Source organism: Opisthocomus hoazin, chromosome 5 (genome assembly GCF_030867145.1).
Source record: "Opisthocomus hoazin isolate bOpiHoa1 chromosome 5, bOpiHoa1.hap1, whole genome shotgun sequence".
Lineage (NCBI taxonomy): Eukaryota > Metazoa > Chordata > Aves > Opisthocomiformes > Opisthocomidae > Opisthocomus > Opisthocomus hoazin.
This window is the reverse complement of record NC_134418.1, coordinates 6812701-6840484: the sequence shown is the minus strand read 5'-3', so window position 1 is coordinate 6840484 and position 27784 is coordinate 6812701. Positions and strand designations below refer to the sequence as shown.

Here is a 27784-nt window from a genome sequence, read left to right as displayed (position 1 = left end):
AGCCTGATCATCCCCCACATATTTCTGCTGAGATAAATTCATTGAGGCATTGGACTACTGAATCAGAGCCATCTAAACCAAGACACAAAGAGGAGAAAAGTGGTGGAAAGTAACAAAGGGGACAGAGATGCCCAAGTTTAAAACTGAATCACACTAGCAATGGTCCAACCTTGCACCCAAAGATTCAATTACAGAAGTTAAATTAAGAACTGCAAAATGTCTCCTAAGCTGAAACAAGGACCTTAACACAACAGAGGACCCAAAAATCGAGTGACGCTATGCACAAGTGTGATATATCTGTACCTTGTTCAACTGAAAAGTTGACAGCCTAGAGTTAATAACCATCTCTTTCCTACATAGGTTCTTCATCTTCCTGGATCATCTACCAGTTCTCCAGTTCTGTTGATGTACAATCTCAAATTAAATTGTTAAAAATATCCCACCAGTTACCTTTCATCTTTCAACCACTGTTCATCCATCTTTTCCTGCCATCTCTCAGGTGGAGCTTCCAGCCATGCGTTGAAATACCGAACAATACCTGGATGCTCAAGTTTAGCTAACGCCTTGACTTCCCGCATCACCTTTTCACGAGCCAGCTCCCTGCAGTTTGAGGTGAGGAGAACAACAGAGACATGGTCAGATAAAGCAACAGCACAATACAGAAATTTCTGCAAAGGAATTTGATCAAAGCTAGCCCAGTATAAACCAGGCCAGTAGTATTGCTCTTCACACCAAAAGACAGACAGGTCTTTAATTCCCCAGAGTAACTCCTTTTGGTTAGAAGTGTGGAGGAGCAGTATGGGCTTATAATGGCTAAGCATTTAGCCATCCTGTTTCAAATAATTACAGGCAGCAAAACTGAGAAGAAAAGGTTCATCTTGCTGTCAGCTGTTTACAAGGATAGAAAAAAAGACCACTAAACAGCAATATTCTACAGGGATGCAGAAGACACTGACACAAAAGAAGACAGACAGAAATACCTCCGTATTTCTTTTTTAATTGGCATAACATAAGGAGACTGCATAAAGACTATCTCCATTCTATGGACAGGAAAGCAGGTAGCCTGCTATCTTACTGAAGTAAATAATCTCTCTTCATAAAGACCGTTAACTGGATCAAATGAAGTCAGATGATTTTAGTTAATGGGTTTGAGTATGCTTGGAAAATAATAATTTAGGCTACCTTGAATTTCTGAACACAACCTTTAATCTTAAATAGTCACGCTTATTTAACACATTCAAAAAAAAATCGTAATTCTAGATTTCATAGCTTTACCCCCTCCCTCTACTGGCCTGCCTGTTGCTGTTCTAACTTGAGATTTCCAGAAGCAGTGTCTCCCATCTCCCACTAAAAGGAACTGCTGCAAGCTCTGTGTAGGGTAATTCAGCAGCATGGCTTGACCACCTATGACTGAAAGAAAAGGTAGGGGTTGTGGGACCAGAAAACGAAACAAATGGACAAATGGAGTCAGAAAAGCTGGTAAGGGAGAGAGAAAAGAAAGAGAAGGTGGAGTAGGAAAGGTAAGGAGAGGAAGGAGAGAAGCAAATTAACAGCACTACAAATAACTGGTCCTGTTATCAAAGGTTCTATTCATCAAGAAAATCAAAGGAGTTCCCATGTGGCCACAGCATCCTCACAAGGGTCCTGCTATGCAAGTATTTTAGCCAAGCAGGTCACCCTTCTGCTGTGATTACACATGCCAAATTCTTGGTGCCAAACCTAAGTCAGCCCCCCCATTAAAAACTATGTCATTCATCCGAATGTAGAATCTGGGCAATCAGTTCAGGAACAGATGGTTCAGCAGGACGCGATCCCACCATTCATTCCCTACATCTCAACAAACTCCTTCATTACCTGTTAGGTAAACGGATCCTTTTGATAGCATAGTTGCAGTCGTCCACTTTATTTCTGGCTTCAAAAACGACTCCGAAACCTCCACGACCCAGACACTGAATTGGTTCGAAATCTGTCAGGTATCTGGGAGGAGAAGGGTGCGAGGAAGGGACAGAAGAATGGAGGGAGGATAGAGGAGAAAAATGCATTAGCATAGACAGAAAAATAGTCATTTATGACTAAAGGTGAAATATTTCTGTACAGGCAAAACACGCTGAATGACCTGAAGCATTCCTTCTCTTTTTTCCCTGCTCACCCACTGAGGCAATCAGATGCTCACCTGTTCAAGAAATGGACAGTTGCTGATTGTGCATTTATTCAGCGTCTATGACAAACCACCAAGCTCCACGATGCATGCACATGACAAACCGAAGAAGTTTTTCAGAATACCAGGTTGCATGCTTCCTTGATCATCGACCATGAGTATGCAGGCTAAGTTTCAATACACAAACTAGGTGGTGACAGCTAAGTATTTTCTAAATTATGGTTTGTCTTTAACCCTACCCCAAACAACTATTTCTGCAACTAGACCTTCCAAACATCCCTTCTGAAACATCACTGTTCTTAAATCTCACTACTTTTCTTATTCTTCCTCATTTTAAATACTCCAGTTCTTTCTTTCAGTGAGTTACAAATGTGCAGGAAATGGCCACGTTTTCTCCAGAGTACCATGACATGCCCCTGTACACCCTTCTATCTTAACCAACTCCTTCGTAACAGCAACAAAGGTTTGTTCCAAATATAGCCTGCTTATTCTGCAGAGTATATAAAACATCACCTGTTTCCACCTGCAATTGCCTTTCTCTGCTTTAATCCATAAACACAGAAACAGAGGGAGCAAACACTGATTAAGACCTTCACGAATCAATCTTCCATTTCACGTATCAGCAGGATATACAAGAACAACATTCGTGACTGCAGGTATCCTGTAGACTCTCCAGGATCGCTTAGACTAATCATAACTGCAATCTCCCATCGGTAATGGGGTGAGAGGGCTCTCTGTGTCAGTTGCTGATTATCCTGCTTAGTTGGAGGACTAGGACTGGGGGAGGTAAGAACAAGTGAACACCTACTCTTCCAGATAGTGTCAGTTGTCACACCAACTAAAAACCCTGTACGTGCTGTGTTGAACTGAGCTCACCGTGACACGTATCCGGAGTTCTTGACGTCACTCCAGCTGCTGTCTTTAACATCTCCACAAGTGGGCTCGTATTTACTGTCAGTCTGACACTGGGTTTCAGATTCCTTCCGCAGCTATCAAGGGTTATCAAAACAAGAACAAAAAAAAAACCTTAACAAAAAATTTCAACTCCTTAAGTACTTGAGATCAGCTTGTACCTCTAGATATGGCATTAAATAATTTCAGAATAAGTATCTCCAAAGATGTCAGGTATGGCTGAAGCAGTCTTATCTACTTGCTGAGGCAGTTAAGCAAATTGTACCTGGCACCTGACAGCCTTCACAGACAGATTTAACAATAAATTTAGGCTTTTGATTTTGTTGTCTCATTAGTTATTAACTTACCGATACTACTCATTGCAGACTCAAAACTAAAAGAAAAGGCTAAAATAATACTTTCTGTATTTAGGTTTCAGAAAAAAATACTTACTCTGCTGTAAGGATGTGGATGGAAAAGTTTGCGTACGATAAAAGTTGTGGCCACTATACAAAATACAATGGTGCCAACAATTTCTTTCCACCAGTGAAGCAGAAGAACAGGATCTTTTTTGCGAATGTTCTTGTAACTTGTATCATCAAAAAATCTAACAGTGATCTGGGTGCTACGTTTATTTCTCTCTCTCTTGTAATAGGGTAAGTAATAACCATTATCTGTGTATAAAAGACACAAAGAGGGCACAGATTTACTTGCAGGTAACTACGTAACAATTTTGCCTTCTAATTAACAGGCTTCCTCAACAGACACATGGTATTTTTGTTTGCATGCCCCACAATCTTAAATGGCACATAAGCAAATTTAGTTAAGCAAGGGTGCAGACTCCACAGCAATTAGGTCTCTCGTCAAAATTTACCACTTCAGAAGGCCTGACCACCATTAGCTTTAAACCAGAATATCTTCCATCTGGAAAACTTTATACTGCTAGGCTTAGTCTCTAGCACTGTTAGCAAATTCTGAAAAAAATAATTCCCAACCTTTTTTGATTCAGACCAACTCTCAGTGGAATGGCAGTACACACAACACCTCTGCAGTGGCAATTTCTGGCACTCTGAAGTGTTTTGGGTGGCACTAATTGTACATACATCACAATTTGCAAATCCTACTTTGGGCAATAATTTGCTAGTTCATGAAATGTTAAAAAAATACACATATTTAAGATCAAACAAATGGCCAAATTTATTGAATTTCACAGATAATAAATGGGTCAACCTGGCTATTTGAAACACTTCAAAATTTGGAACTTCCACCTACCATATGGATACTGCAGAACTGAAAGTGCTCCATTACTGTACTCTTCATGAGAATACTTGTCATTGCTGAGACACTTATCGAACTCATCAGACCCCACCAACACTGGAGTCCTGGAAGGAGAATCTAAGCATCGAAAAGACACAATTTTCTGAGCTGAACTGTTACAAAAAAAATCTGTTCTTATATTAATTTAATAAGAACTCCATTTGCATAATCCTAGAAAATGTCTCTTGGACCAGACCAAGAGAACCAAAATTAATGCAAGGAAACATTAAGCAGAGTATTTTAATGTAACAGTTACTTAATGCCTCTTCCTGTTGCCAAAATACTAATTTTGGACAAGTCAATTCACTCATATTCACATCATTCCAGCTGTAAACATTATGAAACATATTAGAAATCAGAAAGATGTCCTGTCTTTTCAGAGCTAAGACAGTAAGTGAAACTCTTGAGTTGTGACTTACGGATTAAAGGTTTCCACTTGATTTTGGGAAGAGGAATAATTGCGTTATCATTCCTGGATTCCAGAGCCTTTGGACTGGTTGGGAATTTCTCAGAAATTCTGACTGATGACTGAAGATACAACTGGCCCCGGTACATACCTAAGTAATAAACCACAGAGCTTATTAGTCTTAAGATTTAGTTCTCTTCACCCAGAGAATAAAATTGCCCAGTTAAAATCAAAGAATGGTAAGGGTTGGAAGGGACCTTAAAGATCATTTAGTTCCAACCCCCCTGCCATGAGCAGGGACATGGTTAAAATACGTGGTTAAAAACATTTTTGAAAATATTTCTTTATATTCTGAGAATCTGAGATACTGACTCTGATTGCTAGGCTGGATGAATTCAAGTAATACGTTTCCCCTGTTCTATAAAAACAGGAGATCAGGACATCTCATTTTCACTGCTGGAGAGCTGACGCTAGAGAAAAATGCCAGAAATTTTTAAGAGCTATCAGGCAGCATGGGCTTTCCATAGGTAAGACTTCTCTCAAACTTCATACTCTTGTTAATGCTGGTACAAATTACCCCTCAACAGCCATTAGCAGGAAGGCTGGAACAATCTGGCTTCTTCCTAGTCTTACTCTTTATCTGTGTAACCCCTGACAGGAAAGCTACGAGGTGTAAAGACTTACAGAAAAAGGCTCAGGCAAAGTCTTAGAAAACCAAAGCATGTTTAGCTCCCAGAGACAGACAGACAGCCGAGAGGAAGAAGGACCTGGGGCCACTCTGTTTGCAGTTGTCACAAACCACATCAAATGAATTCTGACAGCTGGATGAAAACCTAGTCACATAAAATCTTAACTGAAATTTACTTTGTGGTAAGTTACTGTAATCAGTGTAGAGGAAAAAGTGAATGTGACAAATTAGCGGGCTGGAGATATTGCTTACTGCCTACTGAGCAATAAGACTGCCTTGTTAGCTATAAACCTATCTTTAAAAGTTTCAAGACTTTCAATCATCTCTAATGTACTGAAACCACAAAGCAGTGAACATGTCAGAATCAAAAAGATTCTGGAAAAGATTTATGGTTTTGAAATGTTTTAGTTTTGAAAAAGGAAGAAAAAAAAGAGAAATAAATCAATTTCTTAACTATCACTGTTTAGCCCAAACAGTCATAAATTCTGCCACAGCCAAAAGTATACTGTACTTCTGTCATTGTCAGAATTTCTAAGATGGATAGACAGAACTCTGACTTTGAATGACAACAGCAAAGATGACCAGAGCAGGCTAGGAAGAGATGAGAACACATCTTTACCTTTTCAAAGTCTTTAAATCAAGTCAAGGTGCCTTTCTGGGATATACATGTGTTAGTGAAGCCTCAGATTTTGGGCTTTATAAAGCAATACACATTAAATTTAACAGCCTTCATTATGCAGAATATCAGACTGAACATGTTGCAGCTCCTCTTAACTAATACATTAGTACAGAAAGATCTGCTTTACTACAACCTCAACAGAGAGAAGAATAACGTTTACTAGAGAAAATGCTGCAGTTGGTGTCTCACCCAAATAGACACTGGATTCTGTGGCCCCCCTGGCAGCTTCCACAAGATCTTCTTCATCTTCCAGTACTTCATTGTTTGCAGTGTAACTTGTGTCATCAAACAGACTGATTGGAATTACTTTGCCATCCTTAACCAGCCATGCCGAAGCAATTGGAGTGCAAAACTGAAGAAGAGAGAGGTAACTGGAAAATTAACGTTGTATTAACTAGATATTTTACAAGAATAATGCTTTAGCAATGTGTTTAAATTCCTTGGTTTAATTTTTGTAACAGATGTAGCAGCTCAAAATCAGAAATTCAGCTAAAAAAATTACAAGCAGATGTGCACTTCTTTACAAAACCAGCACCTGAAACCCAAGATGAAAGACATCATCTATGAAGCTGCAAAACTTCTACTTCTGTAATATTCAATATTCTGTCTTTCCCCCTACCTGGTATTCCCATTCTAGATGTCCTCCTCGTTTGTTGAAAGCCATCACCTTCCAGTCAGCGACTGAGACCTTTATCACTGTGTCTTTCATCATAGCTTCCTGCTCATCCACATCTGAAATAATTTTTGTTTCTTCTTTGTTCATATTTGATTTAAAATCGCTCTCAATGTATCCCGCTCTAGTTTCGATATCTGGGACATAGCGCAGCTCGAAGTGACCAACGCTGAAATTCCACCTTCAAGAAAGAGAGAAAAACTTCGTAGAAGCAGCTTATATATTCCAAGGAAGTCCCAGATCCTCCGTCCAGCAGATTCTTAAACTGAATTACCTGTATTTGGCCCACATTTTCACAGCAAACTCTCAGATGAACACAACTGCACCAGGAGGGGGAGTGCTAACCCAGAATACAAACCAAACAAGCTGAGAAGTCTTGTCCAACATGATGGGCAAGTTGAGAAAACAGCTGGTGAAGTAGGGCCAATGGCATTAAAAGTTCAGTATATGGAGAGAGCAATTAAAATCATCAGGTAGTACAGCTGGGCCTGTTTAGTAGGAAAACTTTATGTAGCTGACGAAAGCAAGAAGTATAAAGCATTTACAAAGCAGCATTCTACACAAGACATATTTCTCTTCATTAATAAAGCAGCCTCATTTTGAAACGTGAGGTTTTTTAAGCTGAGGGAGAGACAATGCTTTTTTTGTTTTGTTTTAATCCCCCACAAGATCACAGGATCTCTTTGAGAGGTACTTCATGAAGCCAGGACTGCTCATGCCCCATAGGTTAACACCGACAAAAAGACAACTGTGTAAGACTTGCACAGCCAAAAGCTATTTTTGTAAATGAACAAAGTAGGATAAAAACTGAAAATTATTTTCAGAAAGAATAATTTTTCTCTTTTTCCCATGATATAGCTGAATGCTGTAGAGAAGATACAGATGGGAAAGCATGGCAAGTTTGTGCCTTGAACAGCAACAAGGGGGAAAATACTTCTTGAACAGAATGTCTGGGAACCCAAAGTTTCTTATGACCAGTCTGTCAACCACCAGGAGCCCAAACTGTCTCCTTAAAGATTTTCACCCTTATGGTAAAAGCTTGGCATATTTTATATATTCAGTTGATTTAATAGAAGTTCCTCCTTCTCTGGATTAAAATCCTAGATCTATCTTTAAACTCCACAGCAGCCACACCACGTCACCAGGAAAGCACCTCTGTCTCTCACTACAAAGACAGGAGGATTCAGGTGCACCAGATGTTGTATTATGTTTCTGAAAGAGATGTATGAAGGAAAAAGCATGTTTTTATGACATACCTCTCCCTGCCAACATCAGTCTCCAAGAACTACGGAACCCCAGATTCCTCTTTTCAGACATCTAATCTGCTGATCTATCGGAGCTCTAATCGGGTTACCTCCGATCTGCTGCAGATGCACAACCTGTCAAACCCTACTGCAAACAGAAGAGGGAGCAGGGGAACGGGGAATTACCAGATCTCCACTAAATTGCTGGGCAATTATTGTACCCATGTAGCAACCATCTTTTTAAATCTGTATTTTATTAAGTGGGCTTTGGTTTTTTAGTAGAATATGTGTCTGTATTTTTATAGAAATCTTGATGTATTAAAACTTCAGTGTGACAGCACCAGGAAAGTCACAGACTGAACCAGTTTCTACAGCTTGTAAAGAACAGACTACCTACGTTATGAAATGAGTAAAGCAGATTTAAGAATGGGACTTTTGAAAAATAAGACGGAAGACATTTTAAAATATCAACATAAAATGTAAGTTAAAGACATCAGCTATAAAAAAAAACAAACAGCGACAGTTACCATCAGTAAGTAAAGAACTTCAAAGAGAATCAGTAGGTCATAAGATGACTTTTAAACTGTCTCCTTTTGTACAAAAAACCAACAGTTGGAACAAACATTAGTAACGTTTGCCTTGTGCAGTACAGCAGTGATAAACTCTATCGAGGTATGCAAGGACAAGGAAAGTAATTTTCGTTTGCTTTAGAGGGAATAAATATGTGCTCATATCTTTTCTGTCTAATCATCTATAAAACTGACGTTCGAGACATTTTGCAAAAGCACTGAGGAGCAAAGGGGTTAGATCCCAGCCAACAGTCTGGTGCATTCCTTTGGTTAATGTTCTAAACTCCCTTGTGCAACTCCTAGTCTAACGAGAGCAAAAAGAAGGTCAAAACCTTAAAATGTTACGTATTAAGAACTTGTCTCTTTCAGATTGTTTCTGAACAATTATGACACTTACTTCTCATTGCCACTGCGTGGTCCAACAGCACGGACCGTTTTCTGGGTTCGGTGCAACAGGAGCGTCTCTTCCTGCTCTGTTTCATCGTCGTCCCACCGCCGACAGCCCATGGCTGAGCAGATGTACTTCACCTAAGGGGCAAAGCAAGAGTCTTGCACATGCTTCGAAGTTCTGAACAACTTCAAGACAAACAAATCTAATCAGCAGCGATACTCAAAGCTAACAATCCTTAAAACACATTTTTGGCTCGCAGGCGATTTAGAGCTCCATAATTTTAGATGCTTGACTTGACGGACGTTGAAAAGCCTGGGGCTTTTCGGAACTAGAATTTTCAAAAGATTCTAGTAAGGCTACAGTTTGGGCTATTTTGACTACCTTTCGACTATACTTTGCATGTATTTCTACTTCTAACAGAAAGAAATCTTAGCTCTCTCTTTTCCCACTATTTCTACAGACATCCGAAGAACATTCCTACAAGACCCACTGCATAATTCTGCTTTTGTGCCGTATTTGTCTCAGCATGACTCTATTAGCTTCAGATGAAGTACTATTGATTTATATAAAATAGTGCAGAGCCTTCCCACTTTGCTTTGTCAGCTGTTAAAGCGGAAAGGTGACTTTATTTAACTCTCACAGCCCTAATCTCAAACAGAAATTGGATTATATGGGCAACTGTATTTGTGAAAGAGGGAGCTGAACGCACTGTCAGAAGTCTGAATCGACATCATACTGCCAAGAGCAATAGACTGCCCAAACGTATAACAAGGAAGAGTCCGGCACTGGCTCCTGCACGAGGCACCTTTGCTACTGTGAGCATAAGCCAGGAAACAAAGCAGAAACCGAAATTTCCACTTCCTGAACACTGGGGGAGGAGCAGCCCGTTGGTGCACAGTGCCCTCTGCTATCAATGAGGAAATCAAAATGATTTCATGAACTCCTGTTTTGGGTCTATGCTCTTTATTACTAGTGATCACTCTACACCATGCCATAGAAACGTGCTACATTAAAATATACGGTCAAAATGGAAAAACTGATTTGGTGGAAAACAAACATTGGAAGTTTATAAGTTTTAAACTGAACCTATTTTTTAAACTTGTTTTAAAATGCACCAACATTTCTGATTTACCAATTGTCTGTTCTTCACTACACAAAGTACCTACAAGCATTTTGATGACATCTGACATTAAGGAGGCACGGGGATGTCAATTCTAGGACTCTGAATAATGCAATTAATTCCTGTGCTTTTCCTCGCCTTTTTTTCTTCTGTGTTTTTTTCAATATACACAACTTTTAACCAATGGATTTCAGAAGAAAAACACCTTCTGAACTAGTCAGCTAGCAAGTAGTTTTCAACTTAACTCTTGGATATGACTTTTAACTGTTAGGAGAACTAAGAGATAGGAAACTTGCTGACAACAACTACAAGTCGTAAGCTTTTGCATGTTGAATGTTTTTCTTGCTTTCAAACAGCTCATTAGTTGTCAAAAATCTGAAATCAGTTGTGAAAAAACTGTCATCTAAAGCTCAGATTCTGCTCCTTTGCGCCATGCAGTTGTGCACTTCAGCTGTACTGCAGTTTAAATCTCAAGAGCAACTTATTTGCAAGACAGCGCTCAAAGCACATACACACAAAGCAACTTTTCAGGCTCTTACCTTCCCTGAGTATGAGCTCAGCCCATAGGTCGTCAAAGACTTTCCCCCAACTAAGACCACGTCCTCGCCAAATTTGTAGGATGACTCGAGGAGAGATTCAACTGTGAAAGGAACTGCTTCCATGCTCTCTCGATCTCGATCCCACTGGAAAAGGTCCCCATCCAAGGAAGGAATTATCATCTTATTTCCAAATACCTAAAATAATTCAATTGAAGGTCAGCTACCACATAACCACAATTTTATCAGAACACACAGATCACAGATGGAAACAGAAACACTATATGAGCAAGTACACTGCTTCATATTCCAGTATCCTGTTTTATGGTTTCGTACCCCACAGTCTTACTTTTCAAAATTATACTGAAGACAGAAAACTTCCAGACATTCAAATCAAATCCATATTTCATTATTCTTAGTTAAAAAGCAGTTCCGTGTGTGACACTTCTTCCAGTTTAAGCAAAAAATTTTAAAGCTCAATCAATTGATAGATTAGTATTCATCCAAACTACAGAAAATACGATACGGGGCGAAGCATTCTTGAAGAGACAGTCACTGGTTAAAGTGTAAGTTCTGCTGATTATTTGTGATAGTTTCAAGACGGTGGCATCGTACGTAAAGTTCTACTTCGTTGTTGCTTTTTCTCCAGAGCTAGTTTACTTCTAAACACAGAATCCATTGTTCTCTCTAGATCAGAAGACTGAATTCAGTTTTAAAAGAAAAGCTGAGGCTGTTATGTGAACTATTTACCAATTACTGACTACTCCAGTATACCTATCCTCTTCTACAGCAGAGAGCGCAATTATCATTGAGATCAGAGCTCGCATTTCACCCTTGCCTTTCCAGACAGTTAAATCTAACTTCTCCCCACAATTTCTTAGGTTTAAGTACACCATTCCTTTAACACTTGCCTGGCTTTTTCTTAAACACACAACAAGCAAAAAAAAAAAAAAAAACCCACAAAAAAATAAAAAATCTTCACCAGGATACGGCGCTGCATCCATTACACTGAGATTTTCAAGGAGATCCTAGTTCGGAAGTATGAGTCATTGTCAATGAGTACTAAGGGACTTATTAAGAAACTCATTATCAGCGTGATAGACCATAACTAATACTGTGGAGCCACAGTGGCTGTGCCCATCATGAACAGTGAGAAACTGTAATCCACATAATCTTAGCTTTTGAGGATACGGATTAACATGGAGGATTTTAATGCTTTTTCAGAACCTCTGTCCATTTGGGCAGTATCCTACAACATAATTACATTAAATTCAGATCCTTTACACACTAGGATTTAAAGACTACTTCTGGTACATGTATATTAGTCACTTCAAACAAAATATTCCTGCTCAGACTCCAAGGCACAGATGTGTATTACGAAGCCATACAAAAGATCCAGAAGGTTTCTGGTTATTATTTCTGGAACCACTGTGAGGATCTGAAACCACATCTGCATGATTAAAATTCTCTCTAACATGAGACTTCTTCCTCCTCTAACCGGGTCACAGACGAGCAAACAGCATTAAGCAAAGTTGGGAGTCACCTAAACAGGGAGGGAAAGCTATATTGTGTAAATGTGTGCATGTCATGACTAATACCTCTTCCTACACTGTTTGACACACCTCATTCCAACAGAAAATTTAGGTGTTACCCAACAATGCTGCTGACTGCATTTAAGATCCCTAAAGGAACCAACACCGATGCTTTCTGGCTGTGAAGAGCCTCATGATGACTGACAACTAAAATAAAAACTCCTCTCAGGAGCACAATGTGTAACTGAAGAGATGATAAAAATAAACCTCGGACAGTAGCGGCGAAATTCTTTACAAAGCAAAACGAGGTATGTTCCTTCCCCCCCAGATATTTACCTTATGGCAAAATAGGCCAAATATCCTGGAAGAGACACTGCATGAGATCTGTGATGCATGAGAAATGTTGCATTGTGGCCTACCATTGAGCAGGAAAAATACACACAAACTCATAGAGCTTTATACATATGCTTACAGAAGTAAACTAACAAAAAACCAAAAATTTGTGTGGGGAGGGGTCATTTGTAGAAATCACCTGATCAGTGGAAAAACAAAGCAAACAAATTAAGTTTACATAAACATTCATATTCAAGTGCAGCCTTGTGATATTGAGAAACAAAGGCAGGCAGATTTTGGAAAATAACTCTTAAAAAACAAAAGATGCCTGCGCCAGTTGCGCTGGAGTATCTTGTTAAAACATTCAACACAGAGTAATATCATAAAATGTTTTGGTAATATATTCTTTCAGAAATGCATAATAATTTTGATGACAACTTTTAGCCTGTGCAGCTGTTACTCTGCATTAATAAATCCTCTGTAAGGTTTGTTCCTGCACGTGGTCCAGATACCTGCAAGTAGTTTGGAGGCCCATGCTCACCTCCATAGGAGATGTCAGAATCATAGAATCATTAAGGTTGGAAAAGACCTCTAATATCATCAGGTCCAACCGTCAACCCAACACCATCATGCCTGCTAAACCATGTCCCGAAGTGCCACGTCTACACATTTTTTTGAACACCTCCAGGGAGGTGTTCAAACCCTCCAGGGGTTTGAACTCAACCACTTCCCTGGGCAGCCTGTTCCAATGGTTCACAACTCTTTCAGTAAATAAATTTTTCCTAATATCCAATCTAAACCTCCCCTGATGCAACCTGAGGTCATTAAGATATTCCATATATAAATACGAACGAACAGCAAAGGTTCTTTTCATAAGCAGCTTTCCAAATATCCAAAAGCCGAACCAGCTCCTGTCCCACTGTTTCAGCACACAGAGCTCAAGCCTGGCAAACCCAGTCATCAACTGTCTTCACGTCATATCCTGGAGAAATTCTACTGGTCATCGGTCAGCCAAATTCATACAGCGTGGTCAAACCAGCCGTGTGCCAGGGGCAGTTAGACAGCCACCTGCAGGTTCAGATTTTCCGATACACTTGCTGGAAGCCACAACCGCAATGGCTTTGTAACACAGGGCGCTCCAAGGGCTGCAGACCATCCCACCAGTTTGTGAGGAGCGGAGGCAGCAGTGCAAACCGCCCAGGAATCGCTGCTGAGCAAGGGGGAGTCTCGATGGCTAACTCTGCGAGCTCTGGGGACAGCGGGACACACGTTGCCTTCAGCGTTTCCCTGGTTCTGAAGTTGCTGCTTGAGTAGGAAATTTTCAACTAGCAAACAACAGGCAAAACACTGGCTGTTGCTGGGAACCACATGCCCAAATTCCCAACACGCATGAAGCTCACGCAGCAACACACACTTGTATACTCCCAAGACAGGGGTCAAATCAGGTCACGGCTTGTACACCTCCGAAAATTCCTCGACAGTAGGGCACTGCCTGCTCATCCGTTAAAGCCTCGGTCTCCATAAGCTGCGGAGGACAGATGAAACTGTTTTGGTCAGCTCTGCTGCTCACCTGCCCGTGTTCCCAACCTTGAGGGTGCCTACGGGAGCTGCACGTCCTGCGCGACATTGGGAAAGAAAGGCTGAGAAACGACACAACTGCTGTCGGTGAACAGATCGGGAAAGGGAGCACAGGCAGCAGAAAGAGCTACTGCGCTGAAGGACACCAGAGTGCGAGCAGATGGGGTTAAAATGACTGTAAGGGCAAGCTAGACATTTTGGTACCATCATAAACGTGGTATTTCACAACAGAAAGAAAACAGAGGGGGAATAAGAATGACCTTCTTTTAGATGAATCTATCTATAAATGGGATTACATGACACCCGATTACCACAAAAGTCATCTTTCACTAAAATAGCTTTATCTGGAGAACGGGGCAGGTATGCAAATGTGCATACTTGCAGGTGCCCACATACACACGTAACAAAAGGCACTTGTGGCCACTTGTGCTGACATCTTTTAAAAGAGCAGTTCAGCCAGAGGCTTTAGAAGGACATTAATAATAATAACTCCTATCCAAGTCAGGCGCCTCATTCTCTAGCACACCAGCAGCAAAGGGACTTTCCTTGAAAGTACTAGCGACTAGCATCGGCATGCAGCTCAGGTAAAGGAATGACATCACCCTGTATCTCAAAAGCATTACCTCATCTCCTAATCCAAGGAGTGAGTCACCCAGGCAGTCAGCTGCAAATCTCTTGGCACAGAAAATGTAGGTTACCACGATGCACTTACACATTCCTCTGATCTGTCAATGTAAATAGCTATTTGTTCAGCTTCACTGGTCAGCAATATGGCACATAATTGTTAAGTGGCTTGTCTTTCAGAAGTAACACTTAAACCTCCCCCCCCCCCCCCACATTAAGCATCGAGCCCTAAATGAGACGCTGCTCTTTTGCTCATTAGGAGTTGGGAGCTGAAGTTCTCCATTGGCTCGGCGCAGGGTGCCGCAGCCCTATCAGCAGCGCGGGCTGCTCAATCTCCAGGCCGACGGGTGAGGTAATGCAGTTTCTAAAAAGCCTTCACAAAAAAAAGCAAAAAGGCATAACGATCCGAAATGGCATACGCTACCAGGGAATTGGCTGTCTAGACTCTTTACTGGAAAGGAGGGCACCACACGCGAGGTTCCAGGGCAGGTTGATCGGTGCATGAAGAAAGCTGCTGATTTATAGCAGCGGGGGGGGGGGGGGGGGGGGGGGGGAAGGAAGAAAAAAATATTGTGTAAACAGAGATCAAAACAAACTGAAGTACTAAGGCTTCCACGAGCAGTTTAACAACAAGTGTGACATTCATTTCCCATGCCTAACACTCTTGATTACACGAAGCAAAAATCCAGCCTGCTCACGTGCAGGCACATCCAAAACTAGTCTGGTCCCAAAGCAGTCAACATTATTGTTTTCAGATCAGCTGGACTTTCAGTAAGCACAGGTAAAATATTTTCCTTAAAGTAGGAAGTGTTATGCCTTTATGTTTTTCTAACACTTCAGCTTGCAGGTCTCAAACCTTACTCTTACGATAAACTGAGAGCGCTTCATTCCAGTCACTAACTGAGACTAACCTATATGATCTTCAATGATAAGGGTGCGAGTTTTTTTCCTCTATGATTATCTCTACAGTAGGATCACTGTAACAAACAGGGTCAAAGCCCACATCACGCATGCTCTTAAGAAAGCTGCTTCTCAGTGAGAACTATGTCTTTTAAGCCACTTGAAAAATAATCTAGGCAACATACTAAAAGCCACATACGGCTGCTTTACTCTATAAGGTATAAACAAGAGTCTGCACAAACAAATCTGGGAAAGAGAAAACAATCATTGCACATTCTGAGTTTAAAAAAAAAAATCATAGGCATACAATAATACAGGTATCCCTACTCTAAATGTTTGCAGATTTTTCAGGTGAGATATACATACAGACACACAGGGCAAGGTTGCGAGTTGGGGTCCCTAGTTCAGGTTGGTCTGGAACAGATCTATCATCTGCCCTTTTTCGATACGCACGCAGGTAGGGAGGTATCTGCACAGACACACTGGTTTATGACTGCCTTCCAATATAAGAGGTTATTTCTCCTCTCCAGCTCAGATTTCAGGATGTTGATTCATCTGTATTCCCTTCAGTTACCTGCAGAAATCCTGAAGCGCAGGGTACTACAAGGATGACAGCACACTATCGCTGACAGGCAAACCCTGACCAAACAGAAGCACACTGGGATGAAGGGGCCAGCTAGAGCCCAAGGACGTATTCTTCTTCAAACTTTCTGCAAGGCCCACAACATCACCGCTTCCTTAAGCAGAGAACAAAGACCCAGGCACTAGTACAATCTTTTGAAAAACAAAGGCTGTCGAGTTAAGCTATTCCACTGCCTAAAGCACTGCACAACCAGCGAAGTATTCTTCAGAGCATACAGTGCTGTTTAACCAGCCAAGGAAGAAGAAAATTGCCTGCAAAGGGGAGCCCATGATTTAGATCAGTAAAATGACCTTCTGAGACGTGTTCAAGGGCACAGAGGAAGCTGAAGCAGGAAATACGAACAGACAGGTGGTGGTTTTGTCTAGCAAAACTTTCCTTCTTGTGAATGCCACTACTTCTGATCTCAGCACTACACTTGTTTACCAAGTACATACCTGTTCCCGACTACCTCCTGTTTCTGTTAACCAGCCTGCGTGCCCAGACCGTCTTCAAGACCAGGACCGTGAGAAAGGCTGCACCTGGACATCTGACGAATCGATATTTTACGGAGCAGTTTATGGAGGCAGGATTAGTTGGCCTTCCTCCTCTGAAGAGGTAAAAGCCAGCCCGTGCCAGAGCGGCACATCAGAGGAGCTGTGGAAATGGGTTTCATCTTGGCTGGGGTGTGACATGCCGAAAGGGCACACCAGCTCTGTGCAGCAGCAGTGAGTGCAGGTGGTTTCTCAGACCTCCGGATGATTTTTACCATCAGGCTGTACCGCTCACCCAGCAACAGTTCACGGGATCTGTCAAACAACCAGAGCTAGCCCTCTGCTCCTGCCCACATTAAGATACTTATGATAGCACTTTCTATCTGTATGGTCCATCTTCTCCTCCCACCACCCCTCATACTCCACGAGCTGGCAGTTTCTATTTCATTTTTCACTGGTTAGTGTATGAAGTGATGCTGTAATTCTGTGCCTGGATGAGTACTAGACAACTCGTTTGAAAACTAATTTTTTCTCTTTCCTCAAAGCAACACCTGCAACATCCTTCCAACAACTTTATTAAATGAGTATAGTTGGTATCTCTGTCACAATTCTACACTTCAGATTTTAAAATCTGATCGGGTGTAAGCTACCAGGGTCCCAACAAAACTGTCTTTTACACAAACAGTTCAAAAAGCAACAGATGACAGCAGCACAGTAGCTTGAGAATTACCCTCTCCTTTCCAGCATCAGGGGCACAGTATCTTGTTCATCTTGAGTTTGCCATTAAAAGAAATAGTCCCACTCTGTCCTCTGCCCTCCCTTGAGCAGCCATGCAGGGAAACGGAGGAACCGCATTGTGTTAACTAGACTGCCCCAGCTTCAAAAGAGATCAGGTCCCCACAACTGTTTGCTGTGCAATCAAACAGACCCTTCTTCTGAAGACTAGCAAACTAAAATACCACCATTACTTTAATGATAGTCAAACAAGACTTGGGGTTTTGACTACAGACATGCCAGCCTGCTCTGCTGCCATGGTAACAGACTTTTAAAAACTGTTCTCCTTAATAATAATAAAAAAAACTCCACACAGTGCTTTAAGAAAGACTTTATTTTGACATTATTCCATCCCCCTCTTTAACACAGAAAGTTTTATTAATAAGAAAAGACTGCAACAGTCTTCTGGAACTTCAGAGCAGTCTTTTCTGAGACAAACCAGAGCTGCTGCTCCTGAGCCCATTATCGAGCTCCTTAAAACTAATAAAGGATAAGGGACAAGATTAGTGAAGAAAATGAAAATCACCCAAACCCTTGCCTCTACAGAAACAGGCCGTACACAGAAGCTTATTAGCCACCATGTCAAAACTGGTACTGCTCCAGTATCGGGATGTCTTAACACCATATTTTAACCCCACCTCCCCCCCCCCAAATCTTTTTTGCAGACTACCTGGGCTCCTGTAGCACCACCTGGGAGCTAAGCAGAATGCTTCTCTCCAGAAACAGGGAGAACAGGCAACAGCAGAAGCCCATGCGACTTTGGGGGTCCAGGATTTAAGCTGATCTCTGCCGGAGCTTGTGTGTTTCCACCCCTGGCCCTGTCTGGACAGGGTGGGATTTTTTTTATGTAAGGATACAGAGTCTGTGTGTCTTGAAAAATTAAGTCACACAGCAACCAACTCCTATGAGAAAGGACAGCCCGTTACAGGAGAAGCACAGAACACGGCAAGTGCAGAGTCTCCTCCTTCAAGGATGCAAAGAAAGTAGAGTACATGAAACACGCAGTGACTCTGACAGAAAGATGAAGAGTTACCTGCGTACGTAGGACAAAGTCCAGAAGAAATTCGGAAATGAGATGTCAGCGGCTGTGCTGCTAGAGGAATGATTTGCTAAACTGTCTAAAATGTTTAGCGCTTGAAACAGGCACTTTCTTTTACCATTAAAGATAGAGGCTGAAAGTTCAAAAAGGCTTTCAGGCAGAGTAAATCAATTTGCTGTGTTTTGGACAACTGAACTCCAAATACCCAAGTTATCCATTCCCTGTGCTGAAACAGGTATGTGTCTAGGCATTACTAGAGTTGCTCCATTTTAGTATCTGTAAACACTAGAACTGCTTCAACAGCCAATACAAAATATGCAGTGTTCCGTAGGTAATTAAATTACAAGCTACTGTAAAGATAACTAAACAACACAGACAGTGAGCTGACGGCAAACATCCTTTCCAAGATTTGCAGCGATGTGTTTTGAGCAAGTCTGCGAGGGTGACAGATGAAAGTTGGTGATAAACACTAGCCCAGAGGGACGGGACTCTGAGAAACTTTCCCGGCGTTGTTCAAGGCAGAACATCGCTTCTAGGAATGGGGTTGAGAGCTCTGATACCATACGAGCCACAAGATCTTGTTCTGGAGCTTCCTACCTGTTCTATAATGGAAGTTGTCATCCCCCCAAACATTCTTACAGTAAGAGTTAAAGTGCTGACACACGTCCTCTATCAGAACTTTATCAGCGCCAACTCCGCCACATGTCAGCAAGCAAGCCACCAAGCTGCAGTTACAGGCAGTCTTTTGTTTTTTTAATTGAACAAGGCACTGAACTGAGATGACTGTCTTTGAAGATGTGCAGTTCCAATAAATACGTAAGACCACTTCTCTAAGCAATAGACCTAAGTGCCACCCCGACAAAAATTGTGATGCTGCATCATATTAACCACTAACTCAGCTCGGGCATCTGTCAGCAATTCAGCTCTTCCACAGGTTTGCTACTTCACATTAAAAAGTTTGGCTGCATTTCCTAGAAAAGCACAACTCCTAATTATCCATACATTTTAAAACAATCAGTCTTTTGCCAATGACTTTTTGTCCACTAAGCATCACAAAAAATTTGTTTTCAGGAGAATTATAAATGCTAACTTTCATTTCACCAAGAAAGCAGCAAAGATCTCTACTCAGAAATCCACAGATCTCTCCAGCAAGCTCCCCAAGCCTGTCACCTCGTTATGACTACGCACACCGCGCATGTTTCCAGAAACAGAAATGGAAAAAACCGCTCGTGCCATCAGAAATCATAATACATCCATGTAGTTAAAGAGCAGTCACATCTATTCTCCTTTTGCAAAACACAGGCTCCACTCCCCCTGATAGCCCTAACAAGTTTTCTCTGCCTCAATTGCAATTAGAATTTATCTTCTTTGAAGTACAATTCTGGACACTCACTTCTTATTCATTATGAGCTTTTCGAGGACCATTTAAGACACTAATCTCTCTCTCTCTCTACCCGCAGGCAGCACAGGATCATGTTTCCCTCCCCTGCAGAGGAATCGAGATGGCAGCTGATAACCCGTCACAGGATCTCTCCATACACAGCATTCTCAGTTTTAAACTGGTCACCTCCAACCTTCAACAAAATTATTGTTATCAATCCCCACATCTTGTATTTCATTCAGTACAGTTTAATTCCATGTCTATTATAGAAAACCTGTACGATGGAGAACTGGATAATGCCCCAGCCTTCCGTTACAGGAGTGATACCTCAGCTATCAGAGCATCTGGTGGCCCTACATCTGCCTCAGCAGCACACAAAAATCACAATCAGCTACAGCATACAAGGAACTCTACTAGCATACTCTTCCAGACAACTAAAATCATACCACCTTACCCACAAGGAAACAGATTTTCCCCACATTAGTCACCTCAATAACAAGTCCATTGATTTACGGCAATTCAGGGCTTTACATCTGGTCACAAAATACTACAGCTGGAAAGTAACTTTACAGCATTAATAGAAATTTTAAAAATCTTATTCTTTACTTTCTGGAGTAAAACATTGCTTTAGGATGTTCTGCACACGCTTCAAGGCTTAAGAGAACCAACTTCTTATTCGGTGCATGTGGAAGTTCTCACCCCACTGCACAGCATTTGCTCCGGCAAGCAGCCTGTACGGTGCACAAAGACTCTTCCAGGTGCTACGAAGGAAAGATTGCTTCTGCTGCTGATGTGTCCCATGCCAGATGGTTTAAGATGCACACATACATTAAAAGTTAAGATTAACACTAGTGAGCTAGACAGAGCCATTCATTTTTAAGCAGAATCCAGAGGGAAAGCCGTTTTCTTAAGAGTGTTTGTGGAGTTTGAACCGAATCTCCTTTTTGTTTTGTCCAGTGACTGTCAGCAGAGTCGGAACAGATTTATACAGGTTTAACAGAAATTCATAATACTCAGCGCTGTATTCAACAGCTGCTGTAATAACCTTTTAAGCGAAAGTACTCAAACAAGGCTGACTGACAGTCATAAGCATTCCCCACCCAAGCTCAAAACAAACATATCTCAGCCTTTCATTGGATGATATTTACAGACAGTGACTTAATTGAAAAATAACTAAAGCAGAAAGGACCATGGACCAAACAAAACCCTCATTTTTATTCAGGCTAATACAGTGCTGCTGCAGGGGTGCCTTTAGTTGTGGAGGTGACTTTTCTAAAACCGATGTCACAAGACTTCTCTTTCAAAGAGACGGTTAAATTATTTACCCTCCCTAACCTCTGGGAAGGCACATAAAAGCAAATCCAGAAATCACAATCCAAGCTCCTCAGAGGGCGTTCTGACCTCTTGCCTTGCCCTGACCCGCGTCAGTGTGGGTTTTGCAATTTTTTCTGCACCCAAGTGTAAGAGGCCCAAGGACGAGAGTTACTGAATTTCTTCCCATGTTCCCAAAGCAACCCAGGACAGCCTCTGGCTCTTCTCTGGCTTGACTGGGTACAGGGTTTGCCTTATCCACTGTGCAGGAAAGTGCAGGCAGTCAGTACTTTGAAGTGATCCCCGGGTGCCTGGACACTTCACAGGAGAACTTACTATTTCTTTTCGGGAATCAAAGCACTGAATATTTGAAACTGTTTGTGATGCTGATAAAGGGAAGAAAAAAAAAAAAAGAAAAAAATGATACACTCATACTGTACATTAAATCCTGTCACTAGTGAAGCTTTAGAAATTCCAAAATCCTTTCCCAACTCACTGCTCTAAGCATCAGTCTGTCCTCTCCAAAGGGAAAAAAAGGAGCAATCTCCTAAGATATCTATGGGTTCACTTTGCCTACGATGCAATTAGTTTTCAGCTGACTTCAGTATAAAACTTCTTTGCATCTCCGCATTTCTCTGGAGGAAAAAACATAATACTGGACTATTCCATAAAAACATGCCACTTATGTCCAAAAAAGATCACACAGATGTCTAAGTTCATAGAAAAGTTTATTTTATGTGGTTATCACAATAAAAAATTGCAATAATTTAATAGATATACAATGCAATTCAAAGATACCAAAAGCCTTTAGAGGGATGATGATGTTGACAGATTTTGTGACATGATATAACCCAATTATTTCATTTTTCCAGGATATGGTGGTATGTTTACTATGACTGCTATAAATGCCAGCCTCGTGGACTGAAACTCGTTTTGTCCCATGATCTCCAATCTCTCAAATAAGGAAATAAGATGCTTACTTAGGGATTAGCCTGTAGCAGCCAAATCATGAGCCGATGCAGTTACTTTTACCGAGTACATTCGAGCGCAGCCCCTGCCCAGAGCACTTGAAACTACTGCAACTGGAGCCATCCCGTCAGGCTGCACTCCCTGCAGCACTCCTGACAGGGCAAAGAAAAGCTGTGTCACAGTCATGCATATATTTCTAAGCTGTTACTCTCCTATCATCACCATCAAGTATCCCACTTCTTTTCCTCTTTTTCATCAAACACCAGCTAGCAGCTCTTTCACAGGAGTATCTCTATCGTTTACCCAGCCCACAGTAGGCTTTTCTTCTGTCTCCATCTCTTCTCCACCCTCCTCCTGTCCCATCAGTCATGCTAGCCGCTACTGGCCAGTCATTTTAATATACAGGCAAGTTCACACTTTCATTTCTCTCATATGATAGATCCTCATAAAAGAAAGAGACAGCAGCCCATTAAGCACTTTAGTATAAAGCTATGCAGGTAAGAGAATGCATCACCCTCATTAGTAAACGATAACAGTCTCATAACGATGTGCTATGAACCATTTCCACTGCTTGAGAGGCAGTTCTCTATTTTCACTATGATTAAGCATCATTATTTTAATAGGTTGATTCTCCCAAAAGTATTCTTTCCTGTCTAAGTACAGACAATGTATTCATTACAATGCTAAATTTTAAAGAGTAAATTAAAGTGTTGTCGTCAAAAGTAAGCTCCCTTTTCGAAAAGTTGAGATTCGATGACGTTACCCTGAACTTCAGCAAGCGATCTTCAAGAAATCTTAAGAGTTGTAAATATACAGCTTTTCCAGAGAAGGGCTTCTCATTTTAACACAATGGATAGGGGAACAAAGTTTTTAAATTCTTATGCACAAGACTGAAATGCAGGGTCATACCTTTCCAGCATTGGCACCCTGACCATGACTGTTTACGTTGGAGCTTAGAGCCACGGCATGCATTTTACTGTTTTAGTTACCCAGACACACAATTAGCAGTTCAGCAGCCTTTCCTTTCTAACTGATCTGTTCACATGACAAATGATGAACATCTCACTTGTCAGTGCCTTAAGCAGTAGTTTCAAGATCTGAAGTGTTTGACAGAGCTGCTGGAACATTTGAAATTTTACTACCTCACTTTCCTAATCAACACACGAGCTCCAGACAGTCAAAGTTGACATTTCACAGTTAGGCAAAGGAAGTAACTACAGTTCTATTAAACACTCAAAGTTTGAAGATCTAATGTCTTTTCTTAAAAGGCACTAGGAAATAAAATTGATGTTTTTGCACCAGGACCTGGAACTACAGTTCATTGCACTCTCACTCAAGATAGTTAAAAAAAACCTCATCAAAACAATTAAGACAGCAGCACACACAAATCTTTAACGCTGCAAGCGTAACGCAAAAAGAGTTTCTCATCTGCTATTTCTTGCAAGAAGACGCAAGTTAACAGCTGAGATAATGGTTTATGATGCAGATAATATCGTGGTTGCAAGCACAGAGACCTTTTTTACCTCAAAAATATTGGAAGAGGAAGAAAAAGCCTCAATATTTAGTTTGAGAGAGTAAAACTTAATATTCCACATGCCCAAACCAGAGACAAAATACTGCAGAGCGGGGAGATGACAGACTCTGAGACTTTAATGAAATTTAGTATTTTGACCCAAAACACAATTGTCCCAGCATTTTTAATGAGGCCAATTACTCACTCAAGTAGTGTCTAGATTCACTGCATAAAGTCCTTCAGCTGATACTGACAGCAGATTAAACATTTAAATGTTTAAGTGTAGCTTGTTTGGAGCATTCATCACTTTGGTTTCTTGTTAAATTCTGTCTTATCTTAACAGCATTTGTTTACACGACAGGAAGTCTAAAAAGGCCTATATTCATAACGCTTAATGACTTCTAAAAGGCCAGAATGAAATTTTACTTCCAAAATTAGTTCTCTCCTAAGCTCTGCACTTTAAGTGACAAAATCCATCAGTGTCTTTGGCCATAGTTGTCGAAATGAAACAATTTGAAAGCCCATCTGAAAGCTTCCTATATGCATAACAAATGCTCTTTAAGAGTGTGTTTCTATGACTCCCACAACCTACTAACTTGTAACCACAAAAGGAAATTAAATATTGCATAGACAAACTACAATTTTTGTTGTGTAAGCACCAGCCTTTAGTTTCTACGATAATACCACATTGGAAAAAGATCAAAACTCTGGAGACCAGCTGAGTGACAAAATCAAGATTTGCTAAAACACTTCTACAGTATCAAATGCTTGCACTCTTGAAATCTTTAAAGAACTTGGCTCATGTCTTAATTTGTAGTGAAAAATTATTTCAAGTGTGTGTTTTATAACCAGTCGTTCTGTTTTCACTGTGGTCATCAGAAAGCATTTGCAGCAACAGATAACAGCCTAGTATTCTAAGTCTCTAGCACTGAAAACATTTGTGAAGGACCACAGTTTGTAACTGACCCCCTCGTCTTTACAGTTTTTGTATCCTTTTCAGTCCTGCTCTATAACATATTTTGGGGGGAAGTTCTTCTTTCCTACAGTGCTTTTTCTTAAGCACAAAAATACATCTGAACAAGTCTCAGAAAGTTGCATCCGGAAATAAAGTTCTCTCTCAGAATCAAAGGAACGAGAGTTAACACGTTACTTTTGCAATCTGAGATACTTATTACTAACTCTCATGCTTACACTATCACAGCAACAAACCAAATCTTTCCTTAAGACTTCTTTACACCGAAATAGAGGTCATGTAAACAGACAGTAACAAAGAATCACAAGCAAGAAGCTCATACAGGCTGAATACCCCTGAATTGCACTGTCATTCTCCGATGCTCATAGTGCAAAAGCACGATATAGGACTGGTCATCAAATCCAGCCATCCATGACCATGAAGGACCGTGCAGTTTGTCATCACCACAAACTTCCTCTTAGTCGGTCTATTTTATTCCTCATAATTCTAGGAGAGGATGACTCATGGATGTCAATTCCTCAGTGCAGGAAAAAGCAGGGAAAAAACTTCCTTCTAATTTCTAGCCTAAGTTTATTCAAACTGATGGTGGAAATAGCACCAAACAAGAAACTGAACTCTATAGATTTCCTTCTTACAGTTCATCAGCAAGAACTGATGCAACCCTTTACCACTCAGTACTTCAGGGTGACCTTCAGCGCTCTATTTCATTACTAACACACGTTCTATTTCATAGGCAGCCTACTTATCTAGTATTAAAGAGCTGAATCCTTTGTTCATCTAGTAAGTCACAAGGACTTTTGCTTTTCTTGCAGGGGGAAAAAATAGCCAGTACTTGCCAAAACATACTCCAGTAACACAAAGCAGATGATCCTTTCATTGGCTTCAACTTACAAGTAACTTGTTTTCAATCAGCAATCACATACAATTCCAAAACTCAGTTACATCACCTAGTTTGATAGTTATCACATATGTCCCTCGCAAGACTAAAAAGCTGACACACTCAAGTTTGAAATGGCAACATGATGTAAGCGCTTCAAAAAAAGTTTCAGAATAGCTACCAAGCTTCACCCATACCAAGTCTGCTACGTTATTTAACATCTATCAAATACGGAAGAAGTTTCATTCATTTTATTACAGAAAATTCTGCTTTTAAAGATTTAGTCAGGAAAGAGATTGAGCCTTACCTCTGGTTTACTGAGACTGGATGACACAAGAGAACCTGATCCCACATCCAGATCCCACTGTTTTCTCCCCCTGTTTTCTGGATCCAGTGCAGCAATTCGTCCATCCAAAGTGCTGATAATGACTAGAGATCTGCAAGTTGGAAGCATTCACAGTCAAAACTACAGCCATATGAAGTTCATCTATTAGCCAATTACTATATTTAATAGAGTGCAACTCCAGCTTTAAAGTTAAGTCTATAAATTCTGCAAAACAGCAATTTTAACTTGGTAGTTCTACCTAGACCAACAAGAGAGAGTAGAAAAGTTGAAGTCTCCGGCTGGATGTCAAACTAATTTACACGCTATAAGCCACTTTTGGAGTTCAGTTTCAGGGGAAAATAGTTGACTTTTTTCTCCCACTTGCAGGTGTTACCACTATAATACTGAGTGAGATCATACTCTTTTCAGATATTTACATGAACAGTATAGATCCTGTATTTTTCCAGTCCCTTCCACACTGATCTTCAATAAGTCTTTTCAAAACACCCAAAACCCGAAACAATTAACCCAGCAAATCAGTACATAATAAATATTAAGTTGCAACTAAGTTTTTAATACCTCTGGATGAAACATCGAAATCTGACAGATTTGACAAATCTTAGAATAAAACACGTCTCGCCTATGGCATACACAGGACACCAGAACCAACCTCCCAGCGTCTGTGGACAGCAAAGCAAGCAAACTGCCTTCTGCAGCTTAGGCTTTAGTAGCCTGTCTATCTGGAGATACATGGTAAAGTCAGGTTAGCTGTTAATTTCTATAGCGCCTGAAGCTCATCAATTTTTGTAAATCTTGTCTCTTACACAGCAGTACAATTACAGTAAGCGTTTCTGGTTGGGCTAGAATTCAAGCATCTAAATAAAAAAAACAAAACAACACAAAAAAAACCCTAAATAACACATCAGAGACAAAACAGTGACAAGGCATTTCTGAAAGGCCTTTTTTTTTTTCTTGAAGATGATTTCACTGTGACCTGAAAAATCGGGGATGTGTCGGCAGTTTTGGCTTGCAGCAGGCTCACCAGTCTTCAAAGGCTGTGGGCGTAGAGCTTGATCGCTTTACAGACAGCTTGCACTGAGCGGGGCTGGATCTGGTGACCCAGAAGGACCTTTACAGACACCGGTTTGACTGAGAACAAGGAACTGTGCAAATAAACCTGATGGGTAGATTAACTGCTTTCGGGTGGGGGTGAGGTAATGCACACACAAACATGTATATGAATCATTACTTTAAACAATAAGGACAATAAATTATTGTGTAGAGCTGAAGCCAAATACATTCACCTGGCCAAAGAAAGTTACCAGTGTAATGAGCTGAAGTCTAGAGAGGAAATGATGGGGGCTATCGTTTTTCTTTAAAAAGGGAAAAACTAAAATCATGATCTTAAAAACATGTTCAAGGATAGCGGCTTATTACATCACCTACAACAAAGGTCATGTAAAATGATGCAGTTTTACATGTAAAAGCAACCCACACATTTTATAGGACCTTATACTGTACTACAGCACTATACTGTTAATAGAAAGATAAATACATCTTTAACCTGCACCAAAGATAATGTAACAGCTCCTACTTCTGCAGGTGGCCAAGCATCACATTCCTCTAAAAGCTTAGTTTAAGAAACTGTTACAAAATACCAATTGTGCAAATATTTGAACAGTAGAATACATGAGTTTTTATAAGCTGAGTACATATCATTATTCCAACTGTCCAGAAACCAAGACCAGGTTAATAATAAACCGGATTGCAGGAAACTATCTATTCTCAAGCACCGTAAACAAGTACTCACACACTAAAGGCCTTGGACACACTTTTAACAGAAGCTGTCTGCTTTATGATAAAACAATTT

General features: G+C 40.7%; 1 protein-coding gene across 1 annotated transcript in view; it reads right to left on the bottom strand.

Moving 5' to 3' along the window:
* EIF2AK3 (eukaryotic translation initiation factor 2 alpha kinase 3) overlaps positions 1–27784 on the bottom strand; it is a 42837-nt gene that overhangs the window by 10223 nt on the left and 4830 nt on the right. Inside the window, exons 2-12 of the mRNA XM_075420296.1 lie at positions 25897–26026; positions 10676–10870; positions 9023–9153; positions 6759–6993; positions 6329–6491; positions 4786–4923; positions 4322–4444; positions 3503–3723; positions 3035–3147; positions 1855–1977; positions 451–600 (exon numbers count right to left, since the gene is read on the bottom strand). Coding sequence (XP_075276411.1) covers positions 451–600; positions 1855–1977; positions 3035–3147; positions 3503–3723; positions 4322–4444; positions 4786–4923; positions 6329–6491; positions 6759–6993; positions 9023–9153; positions 10676–10870; positions 25897–26026 — 1722 coding nt within the window. The remainder of the gene's footprint in view (positions 1–450; positions 601–1854; positions 1978–3034; positions 3148–3502; positions 3724–4321; positions 4445–4785; positions 4924–6328; positions 6492–6758; positions 6994–9022; positions 9154–10675; positions 10871–25896; positions 26027–27784) is intronic.